At 41.3% G+C, this 20,000-nt stretch overlaps 1 protein-coding gene and 1 long non-coding RNA gene across 20 annotated transcripts in view; one reads left to right on the top strand and one right to left on the bottom strand.

Moving 5' to 3' along the window:
* The window catches only part of Zfr (zinc finger RNA binding protein), a 63,045-nt gene extending 47,859 nt beyond the window's left edge, over positions 1–15,186 (bottom strand). For 3 of the 8 annotated variants that reach the window (XR_010063629.1, XM_017590988.3, XM_017590989.3), the window contains exons 1-2: positions 14,569–14,842; positions 14,180–14,279 (exon numbers count right to left, since the gene is read on the bottom strand). Coding sequence is in view for 7 of the 8 variants with exons in the window: in XM_017590988.3 (XP_017446477.1) it covers positions 14,180–14,279; positions 14,569–14,605 (137 nt within the window). In the remaining variant the exon portion in view is untranslated. Of the gene's footprint in view, positions 1–14,179; positions 14,280–14,568; positions 14,908–14,998 lie in introns of those variants that run through there. The other 5 variants (XM_063282250.1, XM_039102742.2, NM_001270972.1 and 2 more) reach the window with 5 other exon arrangements.
* The window catches only part of LOC134485601 (uncharacterized), a 98,016-nt gene continuing 79,147 nt past the window's right edge, over positions 1,132–20,000 (top strand). For all 12 annotated transcript variants that reach the window (XR_010063762.1, XR_010063760.1, XR_010063764.1 and 9 more), the window contains exon 1: positions 1,132–13,781. This is a non-coding gene — a long non-coding RNA (uncharacterized LOC134485601). The remainder of the gene's footprint in view (positions 13,782–20,000) is intronic.

Raw genomic sequence — 20,000 nt, 5'->3', positions numbered from 1 at the left:
CCAATTTTCCAGAGAGGAAAATATAACAGTATAGTTTACAATCAATAGAAAATCAGATAACTAGTGGGCCACAGACAATATGGTAATGTCTTCAAAACTCAAGGGAAGATGGTTACTCTGTCGAATTTTATGCCCAGCTTAACTATGGAGAATAAGTACTTTTTTTTTTCTTTCTTTTTTTCGGAGCTGGGGACCGAACCCAGGGCCTTGCGCTTGCTAGGCAAGTGCTCTACCGCTGAGCTAAATCCCCAACCCCGAGAATAAGTACTTTTAAAGGACATCTGAGGGGTTGGGGATTTAGCTCAGCGGTAGCGTGCTTGCCTAGCGAGCGCAAGGCCCGGGGTTCGGTCCCCAGCTCCGAAAAGAAGAAAAGAAAAAAAAAAAAAAGGATATCTGAGTCAAACTTTTCCCATTATATACCTTTTCAGAAGAAGCTACAAGAAATGTACTCAGACTAAACAAAAAGTAAAACAAGTTAAAAGATTTTGCAAACATGGAGAAAAATGAAAGCCCAGATCAGCAGCTGTGCAGCAGGCCAGAGATCATGGTAAGACCAATGGTTTAGAATCAAACAAATTACATAACCTCTATGTCCAGGAAGACAAAAAACAGAATTAAGATACAATCACTAGGCCTGGTGACACATGTCTATAATCACAGTACTACAGAGGTAGAGGTAAGATAATTGGTTCAAATTCATCCTTGACTACACAGAAAGTTGGAGCCAGCCAGAGCTTCAGACCCTTGTCATGCGATGACCACAGAAATGACAATGAAGGGATGATCCCATGAGAAAATCTTATAGTTGGACAGAAAGTACAACTGAAAAAAAAATCCACCTTAACTTTAAATTGGGTAGGTTTTCCATTAAGTGGTACAGGACTGTAAACGATCTCTAGTAGGATTTAGAATTATAGCATGGTATCTGGCTCTATAGTAGCTACTTCTTACGATCGGAATAAGATGAGCTTTGTTTTTGTTAAGTTTTAGTATCTGCCTAACTACAGAAGACAATTCAGAACTAGAAAACACAGTATCAGTAAAAACTCTAATGCAAGGAGGGATGGTACATGGAAAAAAGAGACGCAAATGAGCACGAACGGTTCAAGATTTTGGGGGGAGGGGGTGTGCTTGGCAGGGTTTCTCTGCAGACCAGGTTGGCCTCCAATTTGTGATCTTTCCTGCCTCTGTCTCCTTAAGCAAATTCTGCTGACACGTTTTAAGAGTCCTAGAAAATGAGATATTGGGCTGGAGAGATGGCTTAGCAGTTAAGAGAACCGACTGCTCTTCCAGAGGTCCTGAGTTCAATTCCCAGCAACCACATGGTAGCTCACAACCATCTGTAATGGGATCCGATGCCCTCTTCTGGTGTGTCTGAAGACAGAAACAGTGTGTACTCACATAGATAAAATAAATAAATCTAAAAAAAAAGGAGATACTGCCTTCAGGGGAACTAGAAATTATAGTACACTGTCTACACAGTCTATCACTGAATTTAGGATAAAAAGAAAAGTACATACGATGTCTAAAACTAAGAGTACAGGAGATAAAAATAATTGCATAAAGTTGATTAGGATAAATTACCTTTAGTAGACATATTTAGGAATATAAAATTAAATGACAGCAAAATAAAGTAGAACACACTGAGATTGTAGGTCTCCAGGAGATAAAAGTAATTTTTCATACATATGAATGTTTTACTATAGTTATATCTGTGTACCACATTCATGCCTGATGCCCACAGAAACCAAATGAGGGCATCAGACCTCCGGGACTAGAGCCATATTCCCAGACCCCTTTAGTGTTTTCTTTTTGAGGCAAGGTTTCACATATATTCCAGATCAGCTTTGAGCTTGTGATCCTTTTCCCTCAGCTGGTGGTAGCCAAAATAAACTGTAGTATCAAAAGGATTAAAATAGTTAAGAATAAACGTAAGGCCAGGGAGATGGCTTAGCTGATTAAGTGACTACCAGGCAAGCTGGAGGACCTGAGCTCAAAATTCTAGAATTTATATAAAAATCTAGGTTCAGTAGCATAAGCTTGTATCATAGCACCGGATAGGCAGAGACAGGCAGATTCCTGGGGCTTGCTTGGCCATTGCCGAATACCAGATTCAGTGAGAAAACCTGTCTCAAAAAGTAAATTGGGTATTAATTGAGGAAGACACCAGGTGTCAACCAACCTCAGTCTGATTCCACATACTATACATGTTTGTCACCCAATTACACCCTGCCCAATTCCTTCATGGACACACAAAGAACAAAACTGGGCTGTTGAGGTAGTTCACCAGATTAAGTCATGTGCCTCAAACCAGTTCAATCCACACAGAGGAGAAAACTGACTTCTACAAGTTGTTCTCTAACCTGCAACATTTGCTGTTGCACACATACATGCAAAAAGATAAATGCCCAAGCATAGTTAGCCAGCACAAAATGGAGCCCCTGTTTTGTTACGGATGTTTTATTATTTTCTGTGTTATTTTTTCATTAGAAAAGAGAGAAGTGAGAAGATGAAGTTGGGTGGATAGGAAGGTGGGGAAGATCTGGGAGGAGTTAGGGAAGGTAAAATAAATGATCATGAAACAATTCATCTCACATATTCCAGTTGGAACATGTTAGGTTCTAAGTATTACTCTAAGTGGTCTACAAATTCAGTGTGATGCTCAACAAAATTCTAATGACTTTTTAAGGAACAAAAAAAATTTTAATTTTAAAATTTACATGAATCTTAAGGGAACCCCAATAGCTAAACAACCTTTAAAATGGACAAAACACATAAATACAAAATATACAAATCTTTTAAAAAATGGACATAAGTACATAAATTTATCTTGAATAGATATTAAGTGAATAGCAACATAGCCTATGAAAACATGGAAAAAAAGTCTACTAATCATAAAAGAAATGCAAAATCAAAAAGTACGATAAGGTATTTTCTCACATCCACTGGAATGAGTTTTATAAAAACAAGTGTTTGAGGCAGCAATGGAAGTTCAAGAAATTAAAAATAAACATTTGATCCAGAAACCCAATCAAGAACAGTGTGCAAGGTGACTACTTATATATTTAGTACTATTAACAAAAGCCAAGAAGTACACACAACCCAAAGTGTTCACACCAAGAGAAGGAGTAGCATATGTTTAATTTTTTTTTTCTTTTCTATTTTTCGGAGCTGGGGACCGAACCCAGGGCCTTGCGCTTGCTAGGCAAGCGCTCTACCGCTGAGCTAAGTCCCCAACCCCATGTTTAATTTTTTTTAAAGATTTATTTATTATTTTATGTATATGAGTACACTGTAACTGTCTTCACGCACACCAGAAGAGGACATCAGATCCCATTACGGATGGCTGTGAGCCACCATGTGGTTGCTGGGAATTGAACTCAGGACCTCTGGAAGAGCAGCCAGTGCTCTTAACCACTGAGCCATCTCTCCAGCCCCCATGTTTAATTTTTAAAAGGAAATTCTACTGTATGGTTGCAACATGGATGAATTTTAAGGACACTATGGTAAGTGAATAAAACCAATTTCACACCAATGTAAATTTGTTATAATTTTTCAAAATAGCAAAAGCAAATGCGTATTTAGTATCCAGCTATAAAAATTTATAGAAACTAGAAATTGTTCCAACATAAGATATATAATGATGGAAACAAACTACTTTATAAAATTTTATCTTTTTCAAGTAAGTAAACACACTGGACAGAAGTGGAAGGAAATTTCAGCTAAAAGCTATAAGCATACTAGGCTTTTCTGACTCTGTCTGTTGGACCACTGGAGTCTAAAACCATACAAATTAAAGTCGTAGGTAGATCTTCAAGTTGCTATCATTCTGTAAGGTGGTGAAGATCTCCAGTATGTCCTGCTTTCTTCCAGGGAATTTTGCTAAAACAGACCCCCCCTACACCTACACCCCAAAATAAGTGAGAAAAAAAAAAAACCCAACCCAAAACTCCAAACTGAACATTTGTCTGTCAATGTAGCTGCATTAGCATCTTTTGCCAGCTGCTAACAAGTGGTTACAAAAGCCTATCATACTTTTGGCATGCTAGTTCTGAAAGAATGGGCAGTTCAGAAGTGGTAGGATCCAATTTTTGTTTGTATGTAGTGAATGTTGCACAAATAACATTTTCTGTACTCCAGAGGGGGGTTTGTGGGTGTGCGTGAGTGATTGACAAGGTTTTATTACTAGCCTGGACCTCACTTTGTAAAATCAGACTACCCTGGAACTCCCAAAGATCTGACAGCCTCTTCCTCTAAGCCCTGGAATTGGTGTGCCCCACCACCTTTTTAAGGGAGAACTATATGAAAACTTTTCCTCTTAGTGGTAACTCTGGGTAAAGAAAAGAAAAATCTTTAACTACAAGACAACTCCTGGGAAATCACTTATGACCAAGATCTAAACAACCAGTAATTTAGCTGAACATAATCTTACATTGCCATTATTTTATGAGCTACAAGCTATCTTCTCAGAAACATTGCAGATGTGGTTCCAACCAACGGGAAAGCTCAAAAGTAAATTATAAGAACCACAATTCCCAAAAAGAAGATAGTTATAATGAACAGGAGTTGGCTGAATTATTAACATTTAAATAAATTAAAGAATATCAAATCTAAGATCAAGGAATAAGAGATGAACCAAAAATAACGAAGTGGGCCAAGATGGCACAATGCCATCTTCCACCAAAACCTGACAGCTTGAGTTCTAACCCTGGGATCCACGTTAAAAGGAGAACTGATCCCCCCCTCCCCCATTAAGGCCCTCTGATCTCCACACATATACAAACAATAATTAAGCTTAATTAAAAAACATTAAAAAAATAAATCAGAGGGCTGGGTGTGGTGACACATACCTTTAATCCCAGCACTAAGTAAGGAAGCAAAAAGAAGAGGATCCTTGTGAGTTCCAGACCAGTATGGTGTATGTATCAAGCTTCAGGGCAATCAGAACTACATGAATAAACCTTGTCTCAAAAAGCCAAAGAATTAAAAACAAAACAGAGGAAGATGGGTATGGGTTCTGCACTATGTAATCCTCAGTATGTGAGTGGTTGAAAAGAGGACTGCCACAAATTCAAGGCTAATATGAGACATTATGAGTTCAAAGCTGGTCTTGGGAGCTGTATCATTAAGATACTGTCTCAAAAAAAAAAAAACAAAAAAAAACAAAAAAGGGCCAGTGAACTTTTAAAGGAATCAAGCAACTGTCAAAAATGCAGCATATAAAAAACTGCAATTAGAAACCCAGGTTCAGGGGCTGGAGAAATGGCTCAGTGGTTAAGAGCACTTGCTGCTCTTCCAGAGGCCCTAAGTTCAAGTCCCAGCAACCACATGGTGGCTCACAACCATCTGTAATGAGATCTGATACCTTCTTCTGGTGTGTCTGAAGACAAGCTACAGTGTACATATATAAATATGGTAAGTAAATAAATCTTAAAGAAAAAAAAAAAGGAAACCCAGGTTCACATAACTGACTATACACAGTTGGCTAAAAATTAGTGAAATGGAAAATACCTACAATTACCCAGAAAGTATAAAAGCAAAGAAATAAACAAAACCCACTGATGGTAAAAAAAAAAAAAAAAAAAATCCTGGAGGACAGAACAAAAAAATGTTATTTTAACCACTTAATATTACATATAAAGAAAAACAAGAAATATTAAAGAGTATTTTTTTTGCAATAACAATGTTTAGATTTAGGAGCCCTAACAATCCACAGGCAGAAGTAAACACAACAGAATTCACACCAACACACCTGGAAAAAATATGGTAAGCATCAAAAGCAATGAGGAAATCTAAGGCACAGGAAAAACTAACAATAGACTGAAAACTACTGAAGCGTGAAGGTAGCATACTGAAGATGCTCTGAGACTGGAGTTTTCCACTCCTGTGAAAACAAAGAGTGTGTGTGTGTGTGTGTGGGGGGGCTTTATGAAGAATGAGTTAACTGCGAAGGTAGAAAGCCAATTTAAATAACTCATCATAGAAGACAACAATTGTGCCCAGCAACATCAATACAGACTATATAATAGCCCCAAAAGTTGTATTTGAAGTCCTTTAAACTACTATAAATAACTGAACAGCTCAAAAAAGAAACAAAGTATTAGTAATACTAAAAGCTGTTAGGTAATATAAAGTGCTTTGTAACTGAATGCACCAAAAGCCATTCCTCAAACACTGACATTTCTTCAGGGAATGAGGACTATTCACACAAATGGAGAAAAGAAAAACAGCCTCTGTAAGGGAGAGATGGCTCAGTGGGTAAAGGCTCTTGCACTGGAGTCTGATCGCCTGAGTTCGATTCCCAGGTCCTACATGATGGAGAGTTTGCTCTTGTTTTTTATCTCTGGCTCTACCAAATGTCTCAGAAGTCTGTAACTCATCCTTTTGTTATTTATTCACTCAAAACATGTTCCCACACCAGGCACTACACTTTCTCTAGTTTTATACATATTCTGCTTTAGCAGTTGATCACCAAACATGAGGATGATAGCCAGATTTACTCATCTAAACCTTATTCCTTTCCTAAGCCCTATTTTCAAACACCTAAGGAATAATGGCTAACACTGATAAGAACTGTGAATTATTTTGCAAATAATATTGAATCTCCAAAAAAAAATTTAATTAATTAGAAAGTGTAGAAGCCTCCTAAGATGATGGTAACAGTCTGTTTAAAGTGAGGGCTATGCAAGTATACTTATTTTGACAGATTACCAAACTATCATGTGTGCAATTTTCTTTTTACATATACAATGTTTCAATAGGTGTTTTGTTTTTGTTAAGTTTTTTTTGGAGACAATGTTTCTCTATGTAGCCCTGGCTATCCTAGAACTCTGAGATCCACCTGGCCAAGGCGTGTACCACCATTTATAAGTATTCTTAAAGATTTTTATTATTTAAGACATATTTTAAAATATTTTATGTATATGGGTGTTGCCTCAGGAGGACAGAAGAGAGTACTGGATCCCTGGGAACTAGAGTTTGGGAGGTTCTAAGCCACTACTATGTGAGTTCTAGGAACTGAACCCAGGTCCTTTGCAAGAGCAGCAAATGCTTTTAACTGCTAAGCCATCTCTCCAAACCTCTATTTGGGTTATTTATACTTTAGGAAGCCAGAATACTGTGTTGGATCACCAGACTTATAGGCAGTTGTGAGCCAGATGATAGGGGTGCTGTTTCACCTGCTGAGTAAGTTCTGTAGACTTCCATGAAAATGTTTTAAAAGCCAGGTATGATGGATCACACCAAGCTGAACAGCAGGATTAGCTTAAGTTTGAAGGTAGCTGGACTAGATGATGAGTTCCAAGTCAGCCTGGACCACAGAATAAAACTGCTTTCCAAACAAAGTAATACTTTTAGTCATAGCTTCCAATTTCCCATTTTAGCCTTTCATAAAAAGTCAAGAATGGTGGTTGGAAGATAGCTCAGCAATTTAACAGCACCTAATGCTCTTCAAGAAGATCCAGGTTTGGTTTTCTGCACCCATATCATACAGCTCATGACCACTCTGTAGTTCCAGGGGGTCCATCTGCTCTCCTTGGCCACCTGCTCATTCTCTCTCATATTCATATTCATATTCATATTCATATTCTCTCTCTCTCTCTCTCTGCCCCTGCACACCAGTGAATGTGCATATTCACAATCTAAGTCTTAAAAGTTAATAACTGTCACCATAGCATAGCTATTTGTATGAAACCACATCTGTCTCTATCTTTGATTGCAAGTGTAAAACTCTCAGAGCAGATTCCAAAAATCAAGTACCAGTATCAAGTGAAGTACCCTTTTCAAATGCCTTTTAACACAGAGAATATTAAAAAAAATCCAAAAAGCACAATGTTTATTTTATTAATTTGATCTCTATGCATTAGAAGCACAGGACTTTATCAAACATGAAAAAAATGCCATCCTTGAAAGATGACCTTAATCTTTTGCTATAACAGAATGGTGACATGAACAATTTATAGATAGGGGCAGTGTTGACCCTTCAATCTTTACTAAGTAGATGAAAAAATGTAATTCTAACACTGCCAGTTACTGCATTTCTAAGCCTAAGTAGACTCATTTATAAATTTCACCCTCTATCATTCCTTAGTAATAATGTAGCCAGCTGTGTGACAAACCAACTACCTTTCAGCATTCCATATACTATACAATCTAACTCATCTACATAAGCATGGTTCTATCTCTAAAGTTTTTAATGATCTATCCATCCTCTCATTTTATTTTTCCAAGTCCTTCTTAAATCATTCTTACAAGATGTCCTAACTAGTTTTAGGATAATCAGTGCTTCAGTACAATCACTGAGACCTCCTTATCAAGTTACCTGGGCATTTTCGGAAATCCCAAGTCTAGAAATATATTAAGTATATTCTAGAGTTAATTTAACAGTTTTTATTTCTTAACTTTTTCATTGATATAACCTCTTTATGACTATTCTTTTTCTTAGTGAGCCTTGCAGATTTCATTAGCTTTATTTCTATCCAATAGGTTTGCAGCTGTATCTAAACAAGGGCAGTGCTGTGGATATAATTAGTTATGGAGCACCGGCTTACATAAACAGGAGTTATTTGTAATCTAATTTTAACTTAATAAAACATTGCTATAACAGAAATGTGAATTTGTTTTGTTTAGTTGAGACAAAATCTCCCTCTGTAAATCAGGCTGGCCTTGAATTTACTCAGGGTAGCTCTAGTACTGGGATAGTAGTGTGTACACTACCATCTCCAACTCAGTTCATTTTTGTATGATTTAGCTACAGAAAATTTACTGAACTTACTGGTTCTCATTTTTGTGTGTGATGAACTGAATAATCACACCATCTGTAAAGAAAATTTCTTTCTTCCCTACTGAATTGACACTGAGACCTACCACTGATACTAACACCTATTTTATAGTAATCATATGGCAGACATAAATTGGGAATCTATAGATTAAATCTAGAAATTAAAAATCTATAGCATCGGTAGAACACACTGTGTTCTAGGCTAGGAAGTATTGTACTTAATCTTCACCTAAAGTAAAGGTAGATAAATCAAATCTTAGAAAGTAAGTGACTTGGCAAATGGAGCTTAGATACAAATTTAAGTTTAACTAATTCCCAATTCAAATCATTTTAAGACACCATGCTACCACAAAGGCAATGTAAAGCATACCTACCCATACACTTCAACATTCTATACATGATTATTCTGGCTTACTCTACAAACCCCTTCCCCATTATACACTACAACTAAGGATTACACTCTAGGCCTCAAACATGGTATACAAATACTTACCAAGCTATGCCCAAGTCCCTTCAACCCACTCCCTAGGCTATTAGTAAATTATATAGGAAATTCCAGAAGTCTAATAGCAACTATCCTTTTTCTTGAGGTAGGGGGGTGTAAGGTAGCAACTTTATTATTTCAAACTCATACATTTAATTTATGCATCCTAAAGTCTCTGATTCAGCAATGGGAAAACTAATACAAGATAATAAAAAAAAATTAACAGTCAGTAAAGTTCTATGTTCATGACTGGTTTCAAAACCCACTCACCTGGGTTTTCTTTCTTTACTTTTTTTTAAAAAACATTTTATTTATTCATTTTATATATGATGAGTACACTGTCACTGTCTTCAGACACACCAGAAGAGGGCATCGGATCCCATTACAGATGGTTGTGAGCCACCATGTGGTTGCTGGGATTTGAACTCATGACCTCTAGAAGAGCAGTCAGTGCTCTTAACCTCTGAGCCATCTCTCCAGCCCTCTTTCTTTACTTTGAAGATAGTGTTATTAACTCTACACATTCAAGTACAAAATATAAAGGAAAAAGCAAAAACCTAAAGTCACTGATTAATCAGCTTATGCAAAGTGATCGTTTGCCTGCTCAAAATATTTTAGTGATCTAAGGCCCTTAGAAATATATTTCCCAAAGACATGTCAAACTCATTAGATGAGCTGCTTTCTTTTGACTAGAGATTCTTAAATGCTCACCACATATGTATGAGGACTCATGACTAGAATGTTAACATTTAAGAGGCTGAGGCTGGAGGTCTCTAAGAGATACAAATAAGGGGAGTAATTATTTTGCACATTTATATAATCTTCATTCTCTGGATTCAAATAAATATTGGTAAGAATGGTAAAAATGTTTCCAAATGATTACTTAAATAGCAACTTTATTGAGGGTAGAGTAACATTCAGACATTAATGATACCAAAAGTTACAGCTAGGAAAATAAAACTAGTTTAAGTATCAGCTTAAGATTTAAGTTATCCAGAGAACAGATAAGTATTTGACTAAATTTGAAAATTATAAGAAATGTTGGAGATTTTTCTCAAGAATAAGTGAAGAGAAAATGGCTGTTTAAAACACTAAAAGGTTTTATTTCTGCTCACTGGAGAATATAAATGACCCTTTTATTACAGATTTGTGTATCCCCAAAAAATTCCTTTGAAAGCTCAAGTACTGCTGGGAGTGACGGAACATGCCTTTGATCCCAGCACTCAGGAAGCAGAAGCAGGTGATTTCCAGGCCAGACAGGGCAACATGGTAAGATCTTGTCTCTAAAAAAAAATCCCTTGAGTACTATGAAAAACTCACTTTTTAGTAAGAGGGTGAGAGAAAGTCTATTATAAAAACATCAGATTGTCTGCCCTCCAACAAAAATTACCTTAGATCAGTAGATAAGAGCACTTGCCCTACAAGCCACATGACTGTGGTGGAGGGAGAGAATTGATCCCTGAAAGCTGCAGTCTCATCTCCACAGGCCTGCTGGACACACCCCCACAGGAAACAGTATACAATAATAAATAAAAGAATTATGCTAAACTGAGTGTGGCTCAAATAGAAGCACACTGTGGGTTGAGGCTGGGATATCAGTAGTTTCAGGTTATCTTCGGCTACAGAGTAAGCTCAAGGTTAGCCTGAGACAAGTGAACCCCACCCCCCCATGAATAAAAACAAAAGGAAATTGCTTAGTGTGACAGCAATGCCTAAAAGCCCAACACCTACAAGGTGGAAACAAAAAGGCCTACAGTTCAAGTTAAATGTGAAGCTAACATCTTTGTTAGCTAAAGTTTACATCTTTGTTTTTTATTTTTTTGAGTGTGTCCTCCCTAAGTTCGTTCGTGTTCTCTCTCTCTCTCTCTCTCTAAAAAGGACAGTATACTTTCCTTCTCAACATATGAGCTCTCCAACTAAACTCACTTTCTGCCATGAACCCATCTTGGTTACCATTTTCCAGGGGAGAACCTGCTTTGTCTTGTGCCCCCCACCCATAAACTAAGCATCTTATCAGAAATATATAAACACATACAAAGAACATTCACAATTTTTTTTCAATTGGAAGCAAACCTTCAAAGAACAAATGGCATTCTAAGTTAACTTTGTCCCTAAAAACATATACAAAACAGTAAAACAGAAAGTGGGACTTTGAAGCACAAAGACTGAATAAATGCTCAACACAGAAATGTTTAGCATGAGTTATCACAAATGAAGATAATCTATTTGGAACTTGTTTACAACATATCATACTAATTCTTTAGTGTATCATTACAAATACCAAAGCTAGGGATAGTGGTAGAGCAACTGCCAACAAACATGAAGAATTAGCACTCCATCTCCAGAATGGAGTAAAGGTGAATCTAAGGTAAATTTAGTCAAATATATTGTATATTGATATGACTAGGAAAGCTAAGAACCAGAATTGAGATTTTGGACATTCACTCTGTGTTATTGAGAGTCAATGACCATGAAGCATCTTATCTAAATGTAAAAGACTTAAAACACGTCCTCATGTTTGAGATCTTTCAAATTAAGGAACAGTACATATAGGCATACAAACCAAGGTTCTCCACCTCTTAAAGTTCCATTATAACTGTTTCTAACCAGAATCAACAACACCATTAGTATTAATGTTTATTCATCTTCCTCAAACATTAGCATTATTGCACATGAATTCTGTGTTTAAATACCAGAGCTTTTCATATATGCCTATGTAAAAAGACAGTGTCTTAATAATTAGTTCTGGTAATACATGAAGTTAACACCAAGGCTATTTTTTTTTTAAAAGATTTATTTTATTTATATGACTACATTGTAGCTGTCTTCAGACACACCAGAAGAGGGCATTGGATCCCCTAACAAATGGTTGTGAGCCACTATGTGGTTGCTGGGAATTGAACGCAGGACCTTGAGGAAGAAGAGGTCAGTGCTCTTAACCGCTGAGCCATCTCTTCAGCCCCATGGCCTGGATTTATCAAGTTTGCTTAAGCTAGCATTGAAAACATTCTTATAATACTGATTGGACTAAAATAATTTTAAAATCTATACGTCTGCATTTTGGAAAAAAAACTTTAAAAACTGCTCAACACTCCTACTCCTAATTTTCAGTACCTAAACAGTTAAAATGCAAACGTGTTATTCAGTGAATACTAAGAAAAAATATTGTACAAAATGAATAGAAAAATTTAATGGTTAAACAGCATTTTCTAGAATACATGTTATTCATTAGCAGATTTATGGCCACAGAGGCCATTAGCTATCTTGTTTCTCAGGAAAAAAAAAAAAAAAGAAATTATTTAAGTTGACTATGTTTTCTCCCTTCACAAAACTTTGCTTGTTTAATATCTAAGTCGGTAAAACAAATGACATGCTAATGTCTGAAATGTACCATGATTTTGCTCTGATAATATAATTCCAGTCATTTTTCTCAGCACTGGCCTCAACAGACTGCCACATTAAGATCGAGGCTTTTAACAATCAGTAAATTATCTATGCCAGCAATATAATGCATTTATAATTTTAACACCTCTTTAAAAAAACAATGGGGGCATTTCATCTATTTTAATTGACAGATTATTTTTTCTTTTTCAGTAATATATAAAACAGTACCTCTTGTAGTAAATTCTATCTTAGGAGTCCACAAAATCAGGCAATTTCTTTTTCCTTTAGAATTTTCAGCCCCCAAATATTGGCCAGTATCCCATTTTATAGAGGAAACTCAAAAATTATGTCCCAAATGTCATAAAAACCACGAAGCTAGTGTTCCTAAAATTTTGTTTTCCAATGAGCCCCCTTTAAATACATGGCTCGCCTAAAGGTAAATGAGATTTAAAAAAAAAAAAAAAAACTGTCTGAATTTAACCATGATGAACCTAATGTGCTAAGGTATGCGATATGACGCATACATAAAGCTGTAAGCTTACTGCATGAACCAAGAGACTGTCTTACTGATTCATAAACAGTACAATGATATTCCGTTGTGTCTTTCGGTTCTGCCTGCGATAGATGGGACGTATAAGGAATCACAGCTATTTAGTACTGACAGCTATCTGCAGGCAGAGGATTCATCCCGTGACTTACAACGACTCAGTATACAGCCACTCGCCTTCTTTTCTTTTCCCCAGGGGAAAAAGACCCCAAAGGAGAATCACCGGTCCACCCGAAACCATCCTCAATGGTTACAAAGACTATGGCAACGCATCATCTGCACTAGGAACTTCGCACATCTTTTCCAGTCTAACAGCTAAACAATTCACAGGTGGTTGGCATATTAACATCTCTCCGAGCAAGAAAACCAAAGGGAATGGGATGGATGCAGTGACGCTGGCAAACTGGCAGTTAATTTTAGGGGCTGGGGGGCTGTCGGGGCACCCAGGGCCAAGGTACCGACAAAGACATGTTATTATCTGGCCTCCGGGGGCGTCGCGTAGAGGCCGTTGAGCCTGAGACTCCGCACCCGGTGCGAGGTCCCCTTCGCTCACTCTCTCCATTCCCGGAGCCAAAGGAAGATAAGAGGTGGGGGCTGACAGGGTGGAGGCGGGGACCGGGAAGACGAGGGGCCGGCTGCGGGCCGCTCGGCTCCGCTCCAAGTCCGCGGGAGGCCATTTTACCTCAGTGGCCGTGGAAGGCCCCAGCGGCCCTCCACGTCCCCAACCCTCCGTAGTCATTCCTTCCCCCATCTCTGCCCCTCTGGGGACCTCTCCCTGATGCCGGCCGTACCCGGCGGAGTACGACAGGGCAGGGAAGGGCGGGTGTGGGGGAGGGTGCGGGGCCCGACCGCGCCTGCCGCGGGGCCCGGGCTCGGGGCGGTGCGGCGGGGGCGGGGGCGGATGCGGCCGCGGGCCGGAGCGTCGGCGGGAGACCGACCGCGAGGCGCGGAGGGAGAGAAAAGGGAGAAGGCGGGGAGCCGTTACCTATACTGGGCCGCAGCCGCCGCCGCCGCCGCCCCGCTGTGGGTGAATCCAAAGTAGTTGCCGGTCGCCATTTTGGCATCTTCCCCCAGCCGGCTGGGCACTGCGGCGGGCACGGAGAGTCAGGTCCCATGGCGGGAGGGCAGCCGTGAAGGGGTCGGGGCGCCGAGGGATGGCAAGGGAGAGAAAAGGGGCCGTGAGAAGCCGCCCTGGCCGGCCGGGCCGCGGCCGCACCGCCGTCCGCCTCCCTCCCCGCACTCCCTCACTCACTCGCACGCCCGGGTGGCGGCCGCCGCCTCCTCCCCGAAGCTGGCCCCAACCCCCGCGCCTACCCGCCGCCCGGGGCCGGGGGAGGGCATGGCAGAGGCCTCCACGGGCCACATTAGACTCACCATAGGTGAAAGAAACTACAGGGCATATGGGAATCATGGGCTCGGGCTGCTGCTGCTGAACTCTGAACTCTCACCCGCTGCCTCCCTCCTCTGCCCCACTCCTCCTCAGCGGAGAACAGACCGCCGCCGCCGGCCGCACAGCGCAAGCGCGCTAGTGCGATGCATCCTGGGAGATGTAGTCCTCACGCCCCACGCCAACCCCCACCCCCACCCCGGGGCTGGCGCAGGGTGCCCCTGAGGGGCAGATTTGTGGGGTGCGGGTGTGGAGTTCCCTCGTGGGACTACGGGCCCAGCCTTATCCAAAGCGATGGTGACTCGCACCCGCTACGGGGCAGCTACAAGGCGGAGGAAGAGCGCCTCGCCCGGCCGCGGGGGAGTCGGGGAGCGTGACCAGAGAGAGTGACGTCTGCTGGCCTTTTCGCCGCCTTACTTTTTCACCGGTTTCCTTTACTTTTGCGTCTGCGTTTGTTCTCTGTTTCAGCTCTCCTCTCGCGTTTAATTTCCATTAGCATTTGAGCTGGCCTAATTCCTGTTGCTTGTCACTAGCCTTTGAAAAGGGGAGAGGGAACGAAGGCGGAGGAAGCAGAGGAAGTGCTGCACCAAGCATCTGCCCAGAGCTCTCTGCCCGTCACAGAGGTCATACATTTTGCCAAGCCCCCGCCCTATCTCACAGACTCCTTCAGTCTTTCAGGGCCATGTTGGCTGCCCAACCAGGTGTTGGGCGTTGTAGACGCTAGAAACATGACATGTTGTAGGAGCAAAACAAAATCCCTGTTCATGTGGAATTTTTGTTCTGGGAAGGCTTATGAGGCACTAGAGCCAAAGACAGAAAATGTGGGTGGGATTGGAGCTTTAGGAATAAGACAGGCCAATTAAGATAGGGGGAGTTCATGCGGTTAGGGCGAGCCCTGGAATAGAGACCAGACAGAACCGAGAAAACCACCCAGGTAGATCAGTGGAGGAAGGACAGGTGGAGGGAAAGTCAATTAGTATCGAGGAAATCATTCTGGCCAGAACTCAGTTAGAGAAGGACCAGTTCAAAGGTCATTGTGAGGGTGCCAGATTTACTGTGTGTGGCACACATACTCCCATCATTGGGGAGGCTGGGACAGGAGATGTCTGAGAGAGTTCTAGGCATGCTTACACTACAGAAGGAGACTTGGTCTTAGAAAATACCCACCTATCCACTCCTACCTGCGCGCCAAAAGGTGCCAGATCTCTCTGGGTAAGGATCAATATAAACAGTACTCTACTGCCTGCAACCTTGTCTTCAGTCTTCATTACAGATGCTTTCCTTTATCCCTTTATTTTCACAGTCCATTTCAGTCATCCCTCCCCCACCTCACACACCCTTTTCTTCTCTACTGCTGGGGATGGAGCTGATCTGAGCTACTGCTTGTGCCCCACCCCCATTTACAGTCCTATTTACTATTGATTCTTTAGGCAGGTCTCACTAGCTGGTCTGCAGCACTTCATTTGCTGCACCAGCCACTGGAGTGTATGGGCTCAGTCCTCTCCAGACTGATTCTGTCATCTTGCTTTTACCCTGCTTCCACCAAGGCGTAAGAAGAGCTCCACCTCACCTCTTACCTCCATGGCCATCCACCAGCCACTGCTGCTTATCTTGTCTTAAAGTCAGATGTGAACCTTAAAATACCCACAGTGAATCAGAACTCACCTATGAAAATCAGCGCTTTATTCTACCTTTCTTTCAAAGCAGAAACAATGCCTCAATCCTTATTGGTGTCAACCCCCACACCTCCTACAACAGTACAGGTTCCAAGAACCTGCCTGATCTGTCCTTTGACTCATTTCAAAGAGAAAATGTAGCGCATTTGGGAAAAATCAGTGTCATTGTTTTTGAGAACATTGATGTTTCCCAATTGTGTTGCTAAGGGGGACAAAATCTACTAGAACTGCACTGAAAAAGTGGCTTGCCTTGAACTTTACTGAACAGTAAGCCTCCAGGCAGACTGCAGCTGCTTTCATAAGCCTCACCACTAGTAAGCTCTTTGCATTAACTGGGAGGAGAAGAGTCAGGTCATTGTTGAGATTCTGTTGAGGCTGATTTTCTGTTTGGCTCCTTGTCTGGAGAGGATAGAGTGTGTTGATAACTTCTCAAGGAGAGAACACTGAACTCCAAGTAGAAACTGGCTTCTTTGCAGTGATTGGCCTTAGGGGTGTGGCAGTGGTGAACATCACATCAGGTGCAATGGCACTGTTCTCAGAGGCAGGCTAGCCTACAGGAAGTATTTTAGTTTGCCCTCACCTTGGGCTTGTTTAGGAAAGATGTTTTGGAGCAGACTGAAATAAAAAAGATCTGGGTCTTGGGGGAACTAACAGTGGAATGTTCTGGTTAAATGTTACTTAACTTTTTGGAGTCTCTTTTTTCTTTTTTTTCTTTTTTTTTTTTTTCGGAGCTGGGGACCGAACCCAGGGCCTTGCACGTGCTAGGCAAGTGCTCTACCACTGAGATAAATCCCCAACCCCTTGGAATCTCTTAAAATAGGAATATCAGGGGCTGGAGAGGTGGCTCAGCGGTTAAGAGCACCGACTGCTCTTCCAGAGGTCCTGAGTTCAATTCCCAGCAACCACATGGTGGCTCACAACCATCTGTAAAGAGATCCGATGCCCTCTTCTGGTGTATCTGAAGACAGCTACAGTGTACTTATATATAATAAATGAATAAATCTTTAAAAAAAATATAGGAATATCAACATCTTCACGTGGGCCAGTGAGATGGCTCAACAGGTAAAAGCTCTTGCTGTCAAGCTTGATGACACCAGGCAGGTAAAACATGTCCTCTGACCCTCACTCTACTGTCACACGTATACACAGTCATACGCTAAATAAGTAATAAAAAGTATTCTTCAGAGTGCTATGGTAAGGGTTATATGGGACTGATGTAAAGCAGCATCTAGACTGTTTATTCAAAACAAAAACAAACCAAAACTAGGACCCTGAGAGATGGCTCAGCAGGATTACAGTGCTTGCTATGCAGTCATGGAGGCTCAAGGAAAGATGGAGCTCATGAAAGGTAGTAGTGATCCGACTCCACAAGGTTGTCCTCTAACCTCTACATATGTCCTTGGCTTTTACACAAGCGCGCGCGCACACACACACACACACACACACAGACACACACCCCAAACATGCAAGGCTGCATTTTTTTTCTTTTTTTTCGGAGCTGGGTACCGAACTCAGGGCCTTGCTCTAGGCAAGTGCTCTACCGCTGAGCTAAATCCCCAACCCCAGGCTGCATTTCTTTTTAAAACCAACCTTCTTGTATGTAAATACTCCTTGCAGAATATCCACCTACAATCCTAGAACTTAGGGCTTCAAGCTCAAGGAGTCACAGAATACCCAGCCAGGCAACAGGGCACCATACAAATCCCCTGGGCTAACAACCGGAAACAGAATTGACTGGAGCTGAGGATGCAACTGAGTTGGTAGAGTGCTTGCCTAAGCTGGCATTCGTGAAGTTCTGGCTTTGAGCCCTATCACCACATAAACTGAGCACAATTGATGACCCCTGTAATCTCAGCCCCGGAAAGCTAGAAACAGGAGGGTCAGATGTTCAAGGCCATCCTTGGCTACATAGGAAGTTGAGACTGACCTGGGCTACATGAGATCCTACTTCCAAACAAAACAGCATTGGCATCAAATAGGTAACTAAGCAAGATAGAGAGAGACCCAGTCCATGACGAATAAGCCTATGGGTCAGAGTGTGAATCCTAGGCACCCCATGGAAAAGCTTCTGGGGCCTACATCTGCAGCCCCAGCTCTGGGGAAGGGGAGAAGGCAGAACTAGAATACAACAGGAAGATCCCTGGACTCTCTGCCTAGGCAGTCCAACCAGAGAGGCTCACTTCAGTTTCAGTTTAAAAAAAAAAAAGCCTCAAAATATGAGGCGGAGAGGGACTAAGAAAGCCATCTGACATACACCACACACATGCGCATATGCATACAGGTCCTCACAAGCGCACACATAGGAACTACATAGGCAAATACACAAAGAAATGCTTGATTGAAGGCAGCTACCCATGCTATAGAACTTCATTTTACCTGCTCAAAGTCCGTGCTTCTCATCCTCCTCAGGACAAAGCTACTTCCAAGTTTAAAGCCTTTCCGTGCGCTGGCCTTCCTGCTTATTCATCGTCTATACTCCATATTCTCATCATTTCAACAACCTTGACCTCCTGTTTTCATGCCTCCTCCCCACCCCACTACCACAGGGCATCTTACAATCTCCTTGCCTAGAATCGTTGCTATCTAAGGTAAATCATTGCTTTACCTTAGATAGTCCTCTTGTGTGGAGGCCTAAACTCAACGTGGTCAGCCCTCCGCATCCCTCCATGATGTCCCCTCTGTGACCTCTTCAATTGATCAGATTGTTATTATGCTCTCAGCGCAATGCAGTTTTCCTTAGTTGCCTCGTCACCGCTACAACTTTATTGTGTGATGGTTCTGTGGGTGTTCTCCCACCAAACTATGATCTTTCTGAGGGCAGAGCGCCAATACCGAATGCCTAGTGACAAGTCACCAGAAAGCACTTGAAGAATCATCAAAATAGAGGACGCACAACTTAATCATGCTTTGATGATTCAGAATGTCAGTGCTGGATTCCCACAGTTCTTGAGGTTATAATTAGGAACCTCAACTAGCATCCGAAGACAAATTAGGAAATGTTAATTGGCAGTTCTGTTAGCCACAAGGTGGAGCTAGCCTGAGAAAGCCTATCTTCAACTGCACCTTTGAGGCCTGGTTTCCTGAAAGACCTTGTGGGATACAGACACACCAGGCAGAAAGCAGGTCATGTTAGCTACTATGTATCAAGAATATCTAGAGGAGTGTTGGTTGGTTTTAGTCAGTTTGACATAAACCTACACATATTTGGGAAGAGAGAATCTTAGTTGAAAAAATGACTCCAGAACATTCTCTTGTAGGCCAGTCCGTGGGCTCTGTGTTGATAAATGATTGCTGTGGAGAGGCCCAGCTCACTGTGGGTGTGGTGCCATTTCTAGGCTGGTGATCCTTGGTGCTAAGCAGTGCTCCCCCATGGTTTCTGTTTCCCAAGGTTCCTGCCTTGAGTCCCTGCCCTGAGTTACCCCAGTGATAGAATGTGCTCTGAGAGTCCTAAGATCAAATCTTTTCCCCCATGCTGCTTTGAGACATGGTGTTTTTGTCACAGAAATAACAACTCTGAACTAGAGTGAATAAGAGCTAGACTTGGGGCCAACCTTTGCTAAAATGTGAGTTTTAGACCAGTTTGCCCTGCGGAGTGAGACTGTCTCCTATTACCCTCTCAAAAGAAAGGCTGCATTTCACATAGTGTGAGAATCACTCCTTTAATGTATTTAATTCAATGACATTTAATACATTCCCTAAGGTATAGAACTCCCACAACTAACTTCACTGTAGTAATCAATTCT

Source organism: Rattus norvegicus, chromosome 2 (assembly GCF_036323735.1).
Source record: "Rattus norvegicus strain BN/NHsdMcwi chromosome 2, GRCr8, whole genome shotgun sequence".
Classification (NCBI taxonomy): Eukaryota; Metazoa; Chordata; class Mammalia; order Rodentia; family Muridae; genus Rattus; species Rattus norvegicus.
The sequence above is the reverse complement of the archived record's forward strand: the minus strand, read 5'-3'. Positions and strand labels throughout refer to the sequence as shown.